This window comes from Toxotes jaculatrix, chromosome 17, assembly GCF_017976425.1.
Source record: "Toxotes jaculatrix isolate fToxJac2 chromosome 17, fToxJac2.pri, whole genome shotgun sequence".
Taxonomy (NCBI): Eukaryota; Metazoa; Chordata; class Actinopteri; family Toxotidae; genus Toxotes; species Toxotes jaculatrix.
The window spans coordinates 440001-452247 of NC_054410.1; the positions used below are offsets into that span (position 1 = coordinate 440001).

At 46.0% G+C, this 12247-nt stretch overlaps 1 protein-coding gene across 1 annotated transcript in view; it reads right to left on the minus strand.

The window, feature by feature from the left end:
* The window catches only part of arid4a (AT rich interactive domain 4A (RBP1-like)), a 20788-nt gene extending 9956 nt beyond the window's left edge, over positions 1-10832 (minus strand). Inside the window, exons 1-11 of the mRNA XM_041060747.1 lie at positions 10762-10832; positions 9685-9735; positions 7004-7114; positions 3731-3796; positions 1907-1997; positions 1563-1642; positions 1346-1443; positions 810-942; positions 650-729; positions 477-547; positions 40-224 (exon numbers count right to left, since the gene is read on the minus strand). Coding sequence (XP_040916681.1) covers positions 40-224; positions 477-547; positions 650-729; positions 810-942; positions 1346-1443; positions 1563-1642; positions 1907-1997; positions 3731-3796; positions 7004-7114; positions 9685-9690 — 921 coding nt within the window. The 5' untranslated portion in view covers positions 9691-9735; positions 10762-10832. The remainder of the gene's footprint in view (positions 1-39; positions 225-476; positions 548-649; positions 730-809; positions 943-1345; positions 1444-1562; positions 1643-1906; positions 1998-3730; positions 3797-7003; positions 7115-9684; positions 9736-10761) is intronic.
* Positions 10833-12247: the final 1415 nt, after the last annotated feature.

Genomic DNA, 12247 nt, shown 5'->3' on the forward strand with positions numbered 1-12247 from the left:
GAGGCGTCAGCCACACCTACTCCCCCATCGGACTCTCACCTCATCCTTTATGTGCTTCTTCTTCTTCCTCTCATCTTCGTCGTCCTCCTCCTCCTCCTCCTCGTCGCTTTCCTTCTCCTCTTCCTCGTCATCGCTTGAGGACGAGTCCAGAATCTGACTCATGTCCATCTTCCACACATCTGGAACCTCCCTGCTCTTCAAGAAAACCTGGGCTGCTTCAAAACCTGCAAGAGGAGGAGGAGGAGAGATGAGTGGGATGGAGGGGCGGTGAGAGGAGGAGGAGAAAGAAGATAGGGAGGATGAGGAAGGGACAGACGAGAAAGAAGAGGGAGAAAAAGAGGCAGGAGGTGAGCAGGAGTAAAAGGAGAAGCAGCAGTTGGAAAGTTGTGAGAACAAGAAAAATGCAGGAGAAGAGTCAGCATTGAGCTCTGGCTGAGTGTGCGCCCTGGTGCATTGTGGGCACTGTAGTCTCTCACCTCTCCTGTTGGAGAACTCAGACCTGGTGATGGAGGTGAAGGCGTGGACGTGTCTCCTCGCCACTGTGTGGCTGTGGGACAAAACGGGACAAAACAGGAGACAGAGCTGATCAGTTTCTGATCAAACTGTCAAAGTTTTCCATCAATAAAGAATAAAATCAAAATGAACTCACAACTTGGAGTCGCTGAATGATCTGACCAGACACTGATCCTTCTTCACCACCAGCTCATCGTTACAGCTTGGAGACACCACCTGCAGGACAAACACAGGTCCTCAGTCAGAGTGTGGTCAGAGTGTGGTCATGTGACAGGCAGGTGGAGGCATGTGTTTACCAGAGCCAGGTAGCAGCTGCTGGGATCCTCCTCGCTCTCGATGCTGCAGACCTTCCCCAGCAGCTCATCGTTCAGTCTCCTCCTGTCCTCCTCCTCGTCCTCACTGGACGTGGACTCATTTTCCTCGTCAGCTCTGAGATACAAAGATATAGAGAGAGTCCGTATTTCAGGTTACAGCGAACGAATCTCTTCATTTTTCCTTTTGTGACAGAAAAGTACCAAACAAACTACAACAAGCTTCTTGTTTTAAATGATCAAAATAAACAGCAGCTCCTGTTATTTCCTCTCACACTGTGTCCAAAACTTCACGTGTCCCTTACTGAATCTAATTAGGTTCAACTCTCAACATTTAACTTTAGTTATAAACAAGAAAACCTTCAACATTCAGTGTGGACCTGTGACTGTATGATATGATCTGCCCTCACTGGGTGTGTGTGTGTAAACATTACATTTAGTCATAATTAAAAAACCAGTTCATGTTCTCAGGGTTTCCGTGGTGGAATCAGCTCTGTTTGTGTGCATGTTCTATAACTCACACAGCCTGGGACGAACGCCGTCCACCACGGTTTGACTTCTTGCCGATGACCGGAGTTCCAAAATGCTCCGGGTTTGTCAGCGGAAGCTGGTCCAACGTCTGAGAGGGACAGGGTGTTTGACATTTTAATACTGAAAGCCTTATTATTTTAGATGAAAGACTTTCTGGTGGAAGGATACAGGCCTGAGAAGTAGTCCCCCTGTCTCTGTGTGACTCACCTCACTCTCTGCAAAATGTCTCTCTCCCTTCAGACACAGAGAGGTACGGCGGAGAGTCTTCTCATCTCCATCGTCAAACACTGAAACACAGACAGACACTTCAGTTATCAGAGCGACGGGAGTTTTTTCATCGTTCCTGTGAAGTTATACTGGGAGGGGATTGGTCAGACAGCCAAGAGAAGATGTGACATCACACAACATCATCAGCTCACTGAGCGAAACCGTTTCTCAGCATCATCACGTCTCCCCGGGAGCCAATCACGTCTACAGATGTGCTTGTGTAGCTTCAAAGTCATAGTGAGGATTTATTATTATCATTATTATACACATGTACACAGACTCACCCACAGTGTACAGACTGGCGTCTGTCAGCTTACTGATGACGGCCTCACTGGATAAACCCTCGTTAGTCTTCACCTCCACAGTGGAGCCGACCTGAACCCCACACACACACACACACACACACACACACACACACACACAGTCTGAATCCAGCATGAGGCATCAAGTCTCACAACACGTTTTCTTTTTACTCAGAAACTGATGAGAAAACCAAGTGATAGAAAACCTGTCTCTCTCTCTCTCTCCGATCACTGAGCTGTACGACTGTTCACAGGTTCGAAAGTTTAGAGCTGAACGAGTTCAGGAAAAAGATCTCGCTGTGATTTTTCTGGCAGATACTGTGATTTCAATTTGATTCACGATTTTCTTCAAATCAAGCTTCAGTGTAATATTCACCGTGTACAGTCACATTTACAGACACGACAGGAAATGACATCACACCATTAAAACATGAAACCTTTATTCTAACGCAAGAATGAAAACTAAAGAACTGATTTCAAACGTGTTTCACAAACACGCAGGTACATTCTGTAAAGTCTTTGACCAACGGAAGTTATTTTTCTATCTTCGCTTCTCACCGGAACTTCTTCATCACGCAAACACCTGCGGTGATTTTTCAGGTGTCGGTATAAACTGCTCGTGTTTCCGCTGGATGTTGCAGCTTCAGCGCGACAGGTTTCGCACAGTACCTGTTTCTGCTGCACGTCTGCGGCCTCAGAGCCGAAACAGTCCCAAATGAGCGACGAGCTGTTTTTACTGGGGATTAAACGCCGTCACTCCGCTTCTGGTCCAGCTGAAGCCGTTTGACTAATGAAGCAGCAGGTGGAGCGCGTGATGCTGATTGCGTTAGCCTGACCTGTGCACGCGCAGCACGCCGCTTCTGATCGGTGAGCTCGGCAGGTGTGTGTGAAACGGCGGACACAGCAGATCCTGGGTCAGTCAGGCGATCACGTGATCGCTTTGTCTGAAATCGATCAGCTCTAATTAAGCTAATGATGAAAACACCTCCTCATCAAACAGCCGTATTCATACAGCAGGTTCTGGTGAAGGCTGCTCAGAATACCACAGAGCCTCAGTCCATCAAATACAATGACCTGAGCATGGACACAGGTGAGGAAGAGGAGAGCTGATGTACGCTTCATCACCGGAGGGAAGACCCAGGGATTTTATGAAATGTTAATCAGATGCTGTGGGTCCTCTTACAAGCCTTTGTTAAATGCTTGGGGAAAAGACCTCGGCCTGGAATTTAATAATGAGGATTCACTTCCCACTGACAAGCAATAAAATGAAAGAAGCTCATTTCAAATGAATTTATAAATACAAGCTCACACGTCAGAGAGGGGAGGCAGCAGACGGAGCTTTGGCTCAACATTTCTGAGGGTGTGAGTTACTGCTGAAGTCCAATTCAGTGTTTATCTTTATTAAGCTCCACTCCAAGTCACTGAGATGACTTAAAAATAAGAATGCAGTAATAATAAAATATGTAATAGAATGCATTTTGTTGTGTTGGACAGATGTGACTGCTCCAAACTTATTTATCTCCAATCAAATGTTTTATTTTCTTTCCCTTGAGAAGCTGTCACTGGAAAACAAAACCTGAAGAAGAGTAAATAGTCTGTTATGGCAAATATTATTCTTTAATGTCTTTTTGTAAAGACATAATTTTGGTTTAAATTATAAAACTTTTTTCCCACAAGTTTTTGTCATTTTCTTTGAAAATGTTTAATCCTATACTACAGAGAGACAGCATCAGAGACACACACACACACACACACACACACACAGAGACACACACACACACACAGAGACAAACACCTTCCTCTTACCCTCAGAGGTCCTTTAACCTGGTCGTCCTGCACCACCTGGGACGTACTTTCACCTTTCAGAGTCACCTGGAGAAAGAAGGAGGAGCATGATGAAAGTTAGGAGATTTTTTTTGTTCAAAGACAGTGAGACAGAGGACAGCATTAAATGTGGACACTCTGGTCCTTCTGAATTCTTGGAAGCTGACTGGACTGTGTTTACATGACACTTCTATCCACAGCTCTTTAAAATTTGCTTCTCATTAAGCCCAATTTTCCAAAACCAAAAATCAGGACAAACTGGACAGACCCTTTCAGACATCCTGTTCTGTCTGTCCTGAATGAACAGCTTTGGTCTGAAGACACAGGACAGATCATCCATCTGAGCTTGTGACAGACTGTTTCTGTTACTGTGATGACCAAACAGCTCAGGGCTGTACAGCTTTAACAGGTGGTACAGTTGGCAGCAGCTTTGGTTTCTGATAAAATACAACGTCCACAAAGAGGAAGGTGATGGAAACTGAAGACGGAGCAAACACAGCTGAGTGCAGACAGTAAGATGTCCACAGGACGGGAGCGTCTGTCTCCATCATTCACAGTCTGATGGAGAAAACAACCAATCAGCTTTCTGTCGGTCGACTTATTCATTAACTGACCTCAGAGTCTCCATGAATACAGCCTCACACGTCTCACAGTGTGATGAACGTGACACTGAGGAGCCTCTGCAGGAGTCAGTGCTGCTGTCTGAATGTCATTCATTGGTTCAGCCATTTGCCTACAGTTCCCAACATGCAGCTGTCCACTAATGATGATGTAACGTAGGCAGAGTTTCACTGTGGCAGTGTTTCTGTCTGTGAACAGGTGAAAACATCAGAGGAATCAGCCAACCCAAAGAAATCAGGCTGAGCAGGTTCAGCACAGAGACGGAGCAGACTGACGGCCAGCTGTGTGGGACAGAGGTGCCACTGTGACTCACACCACACGTGCAACATCTGCAGCATTTTGAATTTTCTGCTGCTCCAACATCATCAACGAGCCAAACTCAAACCAAGGTGACAGCCGTTATCACGTGACTGTGGTCAGACAGAGCAGCTCCGGTTTACACAGAGTGTAACTCAGGCTGTCTCAGCTGGCTGTCTCAGCTGGCTGTCTCAGCTGGCTGTCTCAGCTGGCTGTCCTCCTGCTGTCAGTCAGACCTTCCATCTAACACGTGGCGTGTTTGAAGCAGCAAACGACCTGTGCACATTCACTGGGTCAGCTCTCGACACATGAGATGGAGCTGGGTGTGACGGACAGGTGAAGTCACATACAGCAATCCTCTCCCCTGATTACAACCAGTGTGCCATGATCACAGAACCATGATGACTGCGTGTGTTTCCCTTCATGTGTGTGATGCTGCTGCAGTTTGTTAAGAGTGAAGACAACATGAAGGAAATTAAAGACTCAGACTCTCACTTCTCCTTTTCAGCAACAACGACATCTGAGTGAGTACATTAGAGAGATCACTGCTCTGTATGAATGAATGAACGTAAACACAGAGGCTGCATGATGCTCGTCTCTCATTCATTACAGCAAAATAATGTTTTCATTTACCCTGATGTAACTCCATGTCTATAAATCTGTGAAATGTGAAGCATGAACCAGCCTGAGAGCAGACGAAGGCCTCGCAGAGGTGATGCCGAGGGTCAGTTCAGCTCAACTACAAATCAAAACCAGAGTCCAAACAAATGGAATCTATGTATGGTCTCTGCGTTTTGATTGGCTGGTTTGTATTTGCGGGTCGTAGCAGCGCTCTCATTAGAAATGGGAATTTTGTCTTAAATTTGTGGCAAAGTTTTCCTTTGGTCGAGTCTCACAGTGAGATCTGGGACCACAAACCAGAGACTTCACCACGTCACTCTCACAGCATGAACGTAGTATCTCCACTGGTTATCTCCTGAAAGTCACAACAAAAGATAAAATCCCGTTCTCTGTGAGAACTTTCCAGAGTTGTAACGGCCTGTGTCTGAGTATTATGAAACCCTGTGCACTTTGTCAGGCTCTTCACATTCATTAGTCTGTTACTCAGACTGTCTCACCTGCACCTGGGACAACACCCCCCCGTCATCACAGCCCCCAGTGTTGTTCTAACACAGCTCTTACTGGTCTGAACGTGTCTGCCACTGTTTTCTAAGGTGGGGACATCTTTGACATCTGTCTCTTACCCATCTCACAGTACAGACTCACCTCCTGACTTTATTCAGTCCACACATGATCAGATGCAACACCCTGAGATTCTTTCAGTCCACGAGTCCACGTTCAGTCACTGAAGAGTAATGTCAGCAGACAGACACTAACACATACACCTCCTGCTGTCTCTAAGCTCCGAGCGTTTTAACTTTGAAGCTTGAGAGATAAGTTGGTCAGGCTGATCTATCAGCTGATACTGACTTACTGCAGATATGTAACCATCAGTGTGGATGTTGGCCAATAAGCACCAAGAAACTGAAAGACTTAGAGTCTGACCATCCATCAGAGCCCTGGTTCAATCATCAGTACAACAAACCAACAGCTGGTTCTCTGATTAAAAGCCAAAGTTTGTGTACATAAAAAATGACACAGGTAAATTTGAGGTGTGGTGTTATGGGTGTGACTGTGCGGTGGTGAAGATGTCCTCACAATCTGCAGCTGAAATCAGGTCACTTTTAACTGTGGGTAAACTGTGGTTGAAGTCAGAGACCATGGCACTGGGTCCTGTTTACAACTGCACCTACTGCTCTGATTCACACGTCTGGCTGGCTTCTTCTCCATGGCAACAGTGGCTGAGGCTCAAGGGCACAAAAAACCTGATCTGTCAGAAAGACAGTGTAAATAATTGAGACTGGCGGCCATACCATAAACCTACAGGGGAGTTTCTGTTTTCAGTAACACTGAGGATATTATTAAGAGAAAAAACTGAAAGGAGAAAGACATTTCCAGAACCAGCGGTCAGAGCTCACTCACTGTGCTCCTGACCAGTACGTGTCTGACATTCCTCGGCGTGGTGAGGACAGACGCGCGCAGCGTGTCGGCTCAGTAGAGATTACACATCACTGACGTCTCAGGTCGGATGTGGATTTGGAGTCTGAGTAACGTTTTCCAAATGGATCATTCAGAATACACAGGCAGACCAGACTTTAATCACACTGTAGATGTGTAGACACGAAAGGGTCACAGAGACCAGATGCAGTTTGCTATTTATGTGACAGAGGATTCAGACAACGGGCCCGGGCCCAGGACTTCCTGTCTGCAGGTGAACCTGGGTCCTGTGTGTCTTACCTTGACCTTCACCATGCGTTTCACAGTCTTGATCTTGGCCTCACAGAAGGCTCCTCTGTACTTGGCACTAACATCCGTCCCCACTGTCAGGTAGGCAGGCTCGTCTGCTGCCTGAAAAACACACCAACACACATCGGTAACATCAGGACACAAACACTCCCAGCATGCCCTGCTGCACACAGCAGAGCAACTGCAGCCTGAATCTGAATCCAGATTTATGGATAGTTTTGATGGTATGGCCTGTCCGATGTCCGACAGTAGCCGGAAGCTGCTCTCTTTTAAAAATTAGCTTCTCTCTGTCTCATTAGTCGTTGTAGCATAGTTAGCAGCTAAGATGTTAAAAATATTCAAAGGTAAAGTGAGATCTCATGTAAAAAGCGAAGACGGAGGAGCGGCCATCTCTCTGTTCGTCACAACTCTACTTTAAAATGACACCAAATGTTACGGACAAACCAAAAGACACGTCTGCAGAAGTTCACAAGAACCAGGGGAAACAGGATGTCGTCATTCCCCAGAACACTGGATGTCATTAATCTAAGCTGCATCAACATTAAGACGAAGGCCACGTGACCAAACAATCCTCCGTCTGTCTTTTTGTTAATACGGCTTCATCTTTCAAACTGTCAGATTTCACTGTAGGATTTTAGACTTCTGAAAGCTTCGGACTCAGTCTTAGTCTCAGTTTCAGTGGTACTTTGGGCTCAATTACTTTGAACAAGTGGACGTATCCCTGCCTGAGTACATGAGCACAAAGTCGGCCTTCTCTCAGAGAAAGCTGGTTTCTGGTTTACATGATATTTAAATAAATCTGATTAGTGAGGAAAAGGGACCGAAGCCTGGTTGCTGATGTGCAGGGGAAAACTTTAGCAGTCAATAAGAATTTAGTCCCAAGTCTGAGCCTGAAAATGAGACCTTCTCCTACAGCAGTCTGACAAACACCGACTACTATTTACACAGTTGCGCTAATTAGATCAGTTCTCTTGCACAGCTCTGGGATCAGCTGCTCTTCTCACTGTTGTAACAGTCATGGTGACTGGTCAGAATGTGTTTCTGTTTTATTGTGTGAGGTTATAACACACGTCTGAGAGGCCATTTAAAATGTGTTAAAACAATCATAACCTGCATCATAATACGGACGAGTTAAGCATCTGAGCTGACGCTACACCACGCAGTCAGCTTGAACTGGATTCTAGTAAGGTAACAGCAAATTTAGCTTAGCGCTAAAGATGATCTCAGGTCACATGACCTCCTCATAAACAATGATGAGTATTCCCACCTTTGAGAAACGTGCAGCAGGCTGTTTGAACCATTCAGGGTTAGGGTTATTTTGTCTGCTGTCACATGTCTCTTGTCCTGTGTTCTTATTTATTTATTTATTGTGTTATTATCTTGTGATGAAATCAGCAACTCAGAAAGAAGAGTAAACAATGACATATCTTACTGGAGTCTGGGTGCAGTGACATTTCTCCTGACCTTTACTTTGGAGGGTGCAGGCACTGAAAAGACTTGGTTTGCTCAATCTGACACTGTGTGGAAAAGCAGTATCACAAATTCAGATGGCAACTCCGTGTCAAACTGTGTCTGCTTCTACAGACGCAGGTGTCTGTCTGGATTTGTCTCCTTCAGGACAGATGAATGAATCCTATAATGAGTCCTATAATGTGAGGGTCCATCAGTCTGCAAAGGAACTTATGTGTTTGTTTAACTAGTTGTGGCCTGAGCTGGAGGTTCTCCCGCTTTGTTTCTTGAGTGTCACCATCGTTTCTACGTTGAAGACTTGCGTAGTAAACATGACATCTCACTCACACAAATAAGCTGCGGCTTTCCTCAAAAATAAACACAAGTCAAACTGAGCAATGTAGCTGCTAATTTAACACACCGTCTTTCCTCTGCTGTACTGTGAAAGATAATTTTAGCAAGTTTCACAAGGTGCACCTCAAGACCTGAACTGAAACTAAGATGCAACCAGATAAGTAACATGCTTTCATTTGCCATCTTTGTTTGGGTCACGGTCTGGAACTGAACCTTCAGACATTATCAAAATGTGGCTGCAGGGGGAATATATCTAGTGGTCGTAAGACAAATGTGTCTGTTAAGATTTGAGCTGCAACTAATTGTTATTTTCATTACTAACTAATGTGCAGATTACCATGTTGTAAGTCGTTTTGTTGATCAGTTGTTGATCACTGCAAAAATGTTTTGTTTTATCTGACCAGAAATTTAAACCCCAAAAAACTAATCACTACATCACTGTCTTCAGACAAAGAAAAGCAACAAAAACTCACAGAAGAGAAGCTGGGACCAGCCCACATTTGGCATTTCTGCTTGGAAACTGTCTAAAACACGTTTCTTTCATCAACAACTGACAAACAGATTGATGGACTGGTTGACTGAGGTGTATTTAGGATAATGGACATGGTGTACTTTGATGAAAAGTGGCTCATTACTGTGGCACCAATGCAATCATCAGTTCAGAGGTGTCTGATGTAAAACTGTGATGAAATGATACAAGCTGGAGATAAACTGGACAGAGATGAGGATTTTAACTGGAAAGACACCAGTACATGGCCAACAGAGCCCAGTTTAACTGCTCAGGAGCTGGATCCAGTTGGGCAGTGTGTAAACATGGAGCCGAGACTGAGAACATTATCTCCAGTTTGTGTCGCAGATCAAACACTCACCTTCATCTTTACGGTTATTTGAGGGAGTCCAGCTCGAAAGAGTGTGGATCACTGAAAAACACAAACGGGATGGGACCTGTGGTTAAAGTTGACGGAACAACAGAGGACAGACAGGGGCAGAGTGTCAAACTGTCTTGAGGTTGTACAATAATGCTAAGCTAACCAACTAGCCTCTCACTTATGTTAGCTCGGGCATTCTTCTGTGGCTCGGTGCAGCCCCCCTCCCCTCCCCTCCCTGCCCGGATCAGATCAAATATGTGGCACCAACGGCTTTCAGTAACTCGGCTAGCAACCGTTACTTTAACTTAACATGGAGCCGCCGGTTCCAGCGGGTTGGAGGTTAAATGTCGGTGGGGGGTCGGCGAGGGGACACGGTGCGGCTGCGGATCAGGACGAACCGGAGCGCTCCTTCCCGCTCCGCTCCCAGCTCCACTGAGTCACGTCGCCATCACAGCTCGCCATGTCAGCTCGGCTAGCTTGGCTAACTTTACCTTCCCCCTCTGAAATCGCCTGCTACCATCCAGCTGCCGGACGAAGAGCTCAGCTCCCTGCTACACAAACGTATGCCAACACGAATGAAGTCTAAACAGCGGCTGTTTCCCACAGGGGGAGCGGAGCAGCGAGCTGGGGCTTCACTCTTAGGTCCGGAGCTAAATTTAGCTAGTTGGCTAACTAGCGACTCAACTAGCTAGTTTGTGGATCATATGGCGATTTAAACCGACTGCTAACAGCGGAGCGGTCTCGGCTAGCGATAACATTAGCGCACGTACGGATGATAAACTAACTTTGTATCAAACCAAACGAGGATCTGTGACAGTCGATGGAACAAAAACTGTTGTGGATTTATTTATTTAATAAGTGTCTGTTCCACAAAGGCGCAGGAGCTTCACATTTCTTCACTGCAAAAACAAGCTGACTGCCGCTGCCATTCAATCCACAGCCCGCTCGGTACAACAGCGACTGACTGGAAAGCTCCCGGTGGCATCCACCCGGCTTCCTGACACTGATATACACATGATTTCAATCGTTAAAGTTTTAGTTTGGTTCGAGGCGGAATAAGGAGGTTTTTATACTTACATACACGACCGCGGCTGCTTCCCCTCTCTCGAGCTGCAAAGCGATTCACGAACAACAAGCTGTTGAGCCCGAGCTTTGTTTCCCGATACCCGATTGGCTGCAGTGACAACGGTTGTTCCAACGAAGAAATCTGATTGGTCGAGCGATTCCACAATTTTAATAGGACATAACTCTTCTGGTATTGCTATTGGTCGATACGAACGCGGCGCCACGAGGGAAATGACGGCATCGGCTGCGTAAGTGTCCAATCAGCAGCGAGTTCAAAAGAAAAACGCGCCACTCGAGATCACAATTGGTCTCGCGCATTTTGTCATCAGCAGCAGCGCCTTGCTATTGGCTGAGCGGGCTTCCTTGTCTGTACGGACGCTGTCGGAAGCCCTTCCCCGATACGTGCAGGAGATGTGCCCACCAAACTCCATTCAAAAATATTTAGAGTTAATTTTACTTCGTTTAGCGACGAGCCTGTGTAAGTGGTCGAAAATAACGTAACACATTTTGAAAACCACTGGAATTCCCGATATATCAGCTCACAAAGCATCACTTATTTTACCCACAATCTAAACAGGTACCGACTCGCTCGTAATACCACCGCGTTACATTACGAGTGCTGCTCGCCAAAAATAACTGAAAAGAGGGGGTCGAGCAGTTTACTAAAGTACTGTTTCTGTTTATATACGCGCTGCATGTTGTATGACATGTACGCCGAAATCTAGAGGGATTATTCAGATTTTGCTGCAGGTCGCACTTTTCATTCTAAAGTAGCAGTCCCTCGCCGGTGACCGCTGTAAACCTGGAGTGGACACTTTTTAAAATGCAGTTTGGCGATGCGGTTTCCATACGTGAGACGTCACTTATCGGGGAATGTGTTGTAGCGGGCTCCACAAGAAACCGCCTGGCTTTGTTTTTTTGTTTGTTTGATAGATTTTTACAGCACAAACATTCAGTGAATGGGCCGAACTGACACATTACGGTGAAAGTAAATGAGAATTTACAGGAAAATCGCTGGAACAAACGCCGGTCTGAGCTGAACACTATCGGTGTTTGTGGCGCCGTTTATAAAGAGCCGGAGTGGGCGGGAACATCAGCCCTTTTACGTAAGAGGAAAATAGTGACAGCAAAACCATATATGTCGTTTTCCACTCTGGGATCGTGGAGATGATTTCTACACAACAAAGAAACGAATAACAAATGCAGAGAAACGCGTGTGTCTGCCAGGGTCCATCATACTGAAGCTGTGCGTGTGCGTGTGCGTGTGTTAGTCATGGGCGGGTTACCAAAAGGCTCCACGCGGCCCGAGCCTCGGTCTGAGGTGACTGGTTGTGTTTCCTGTGTGAAAGTCACAGAGCTCAGGTAAAAGACAGTAGCTGACCACAAAGATACTCTTGAGTCAGGGGTTACTGAGGACAGGTGGGGGACTTTGACCTGTCTGTGCCCAGGGACCCATTTTGTCATACTCTGTGTAAATCTTCCTACTGTTTGTGATAAA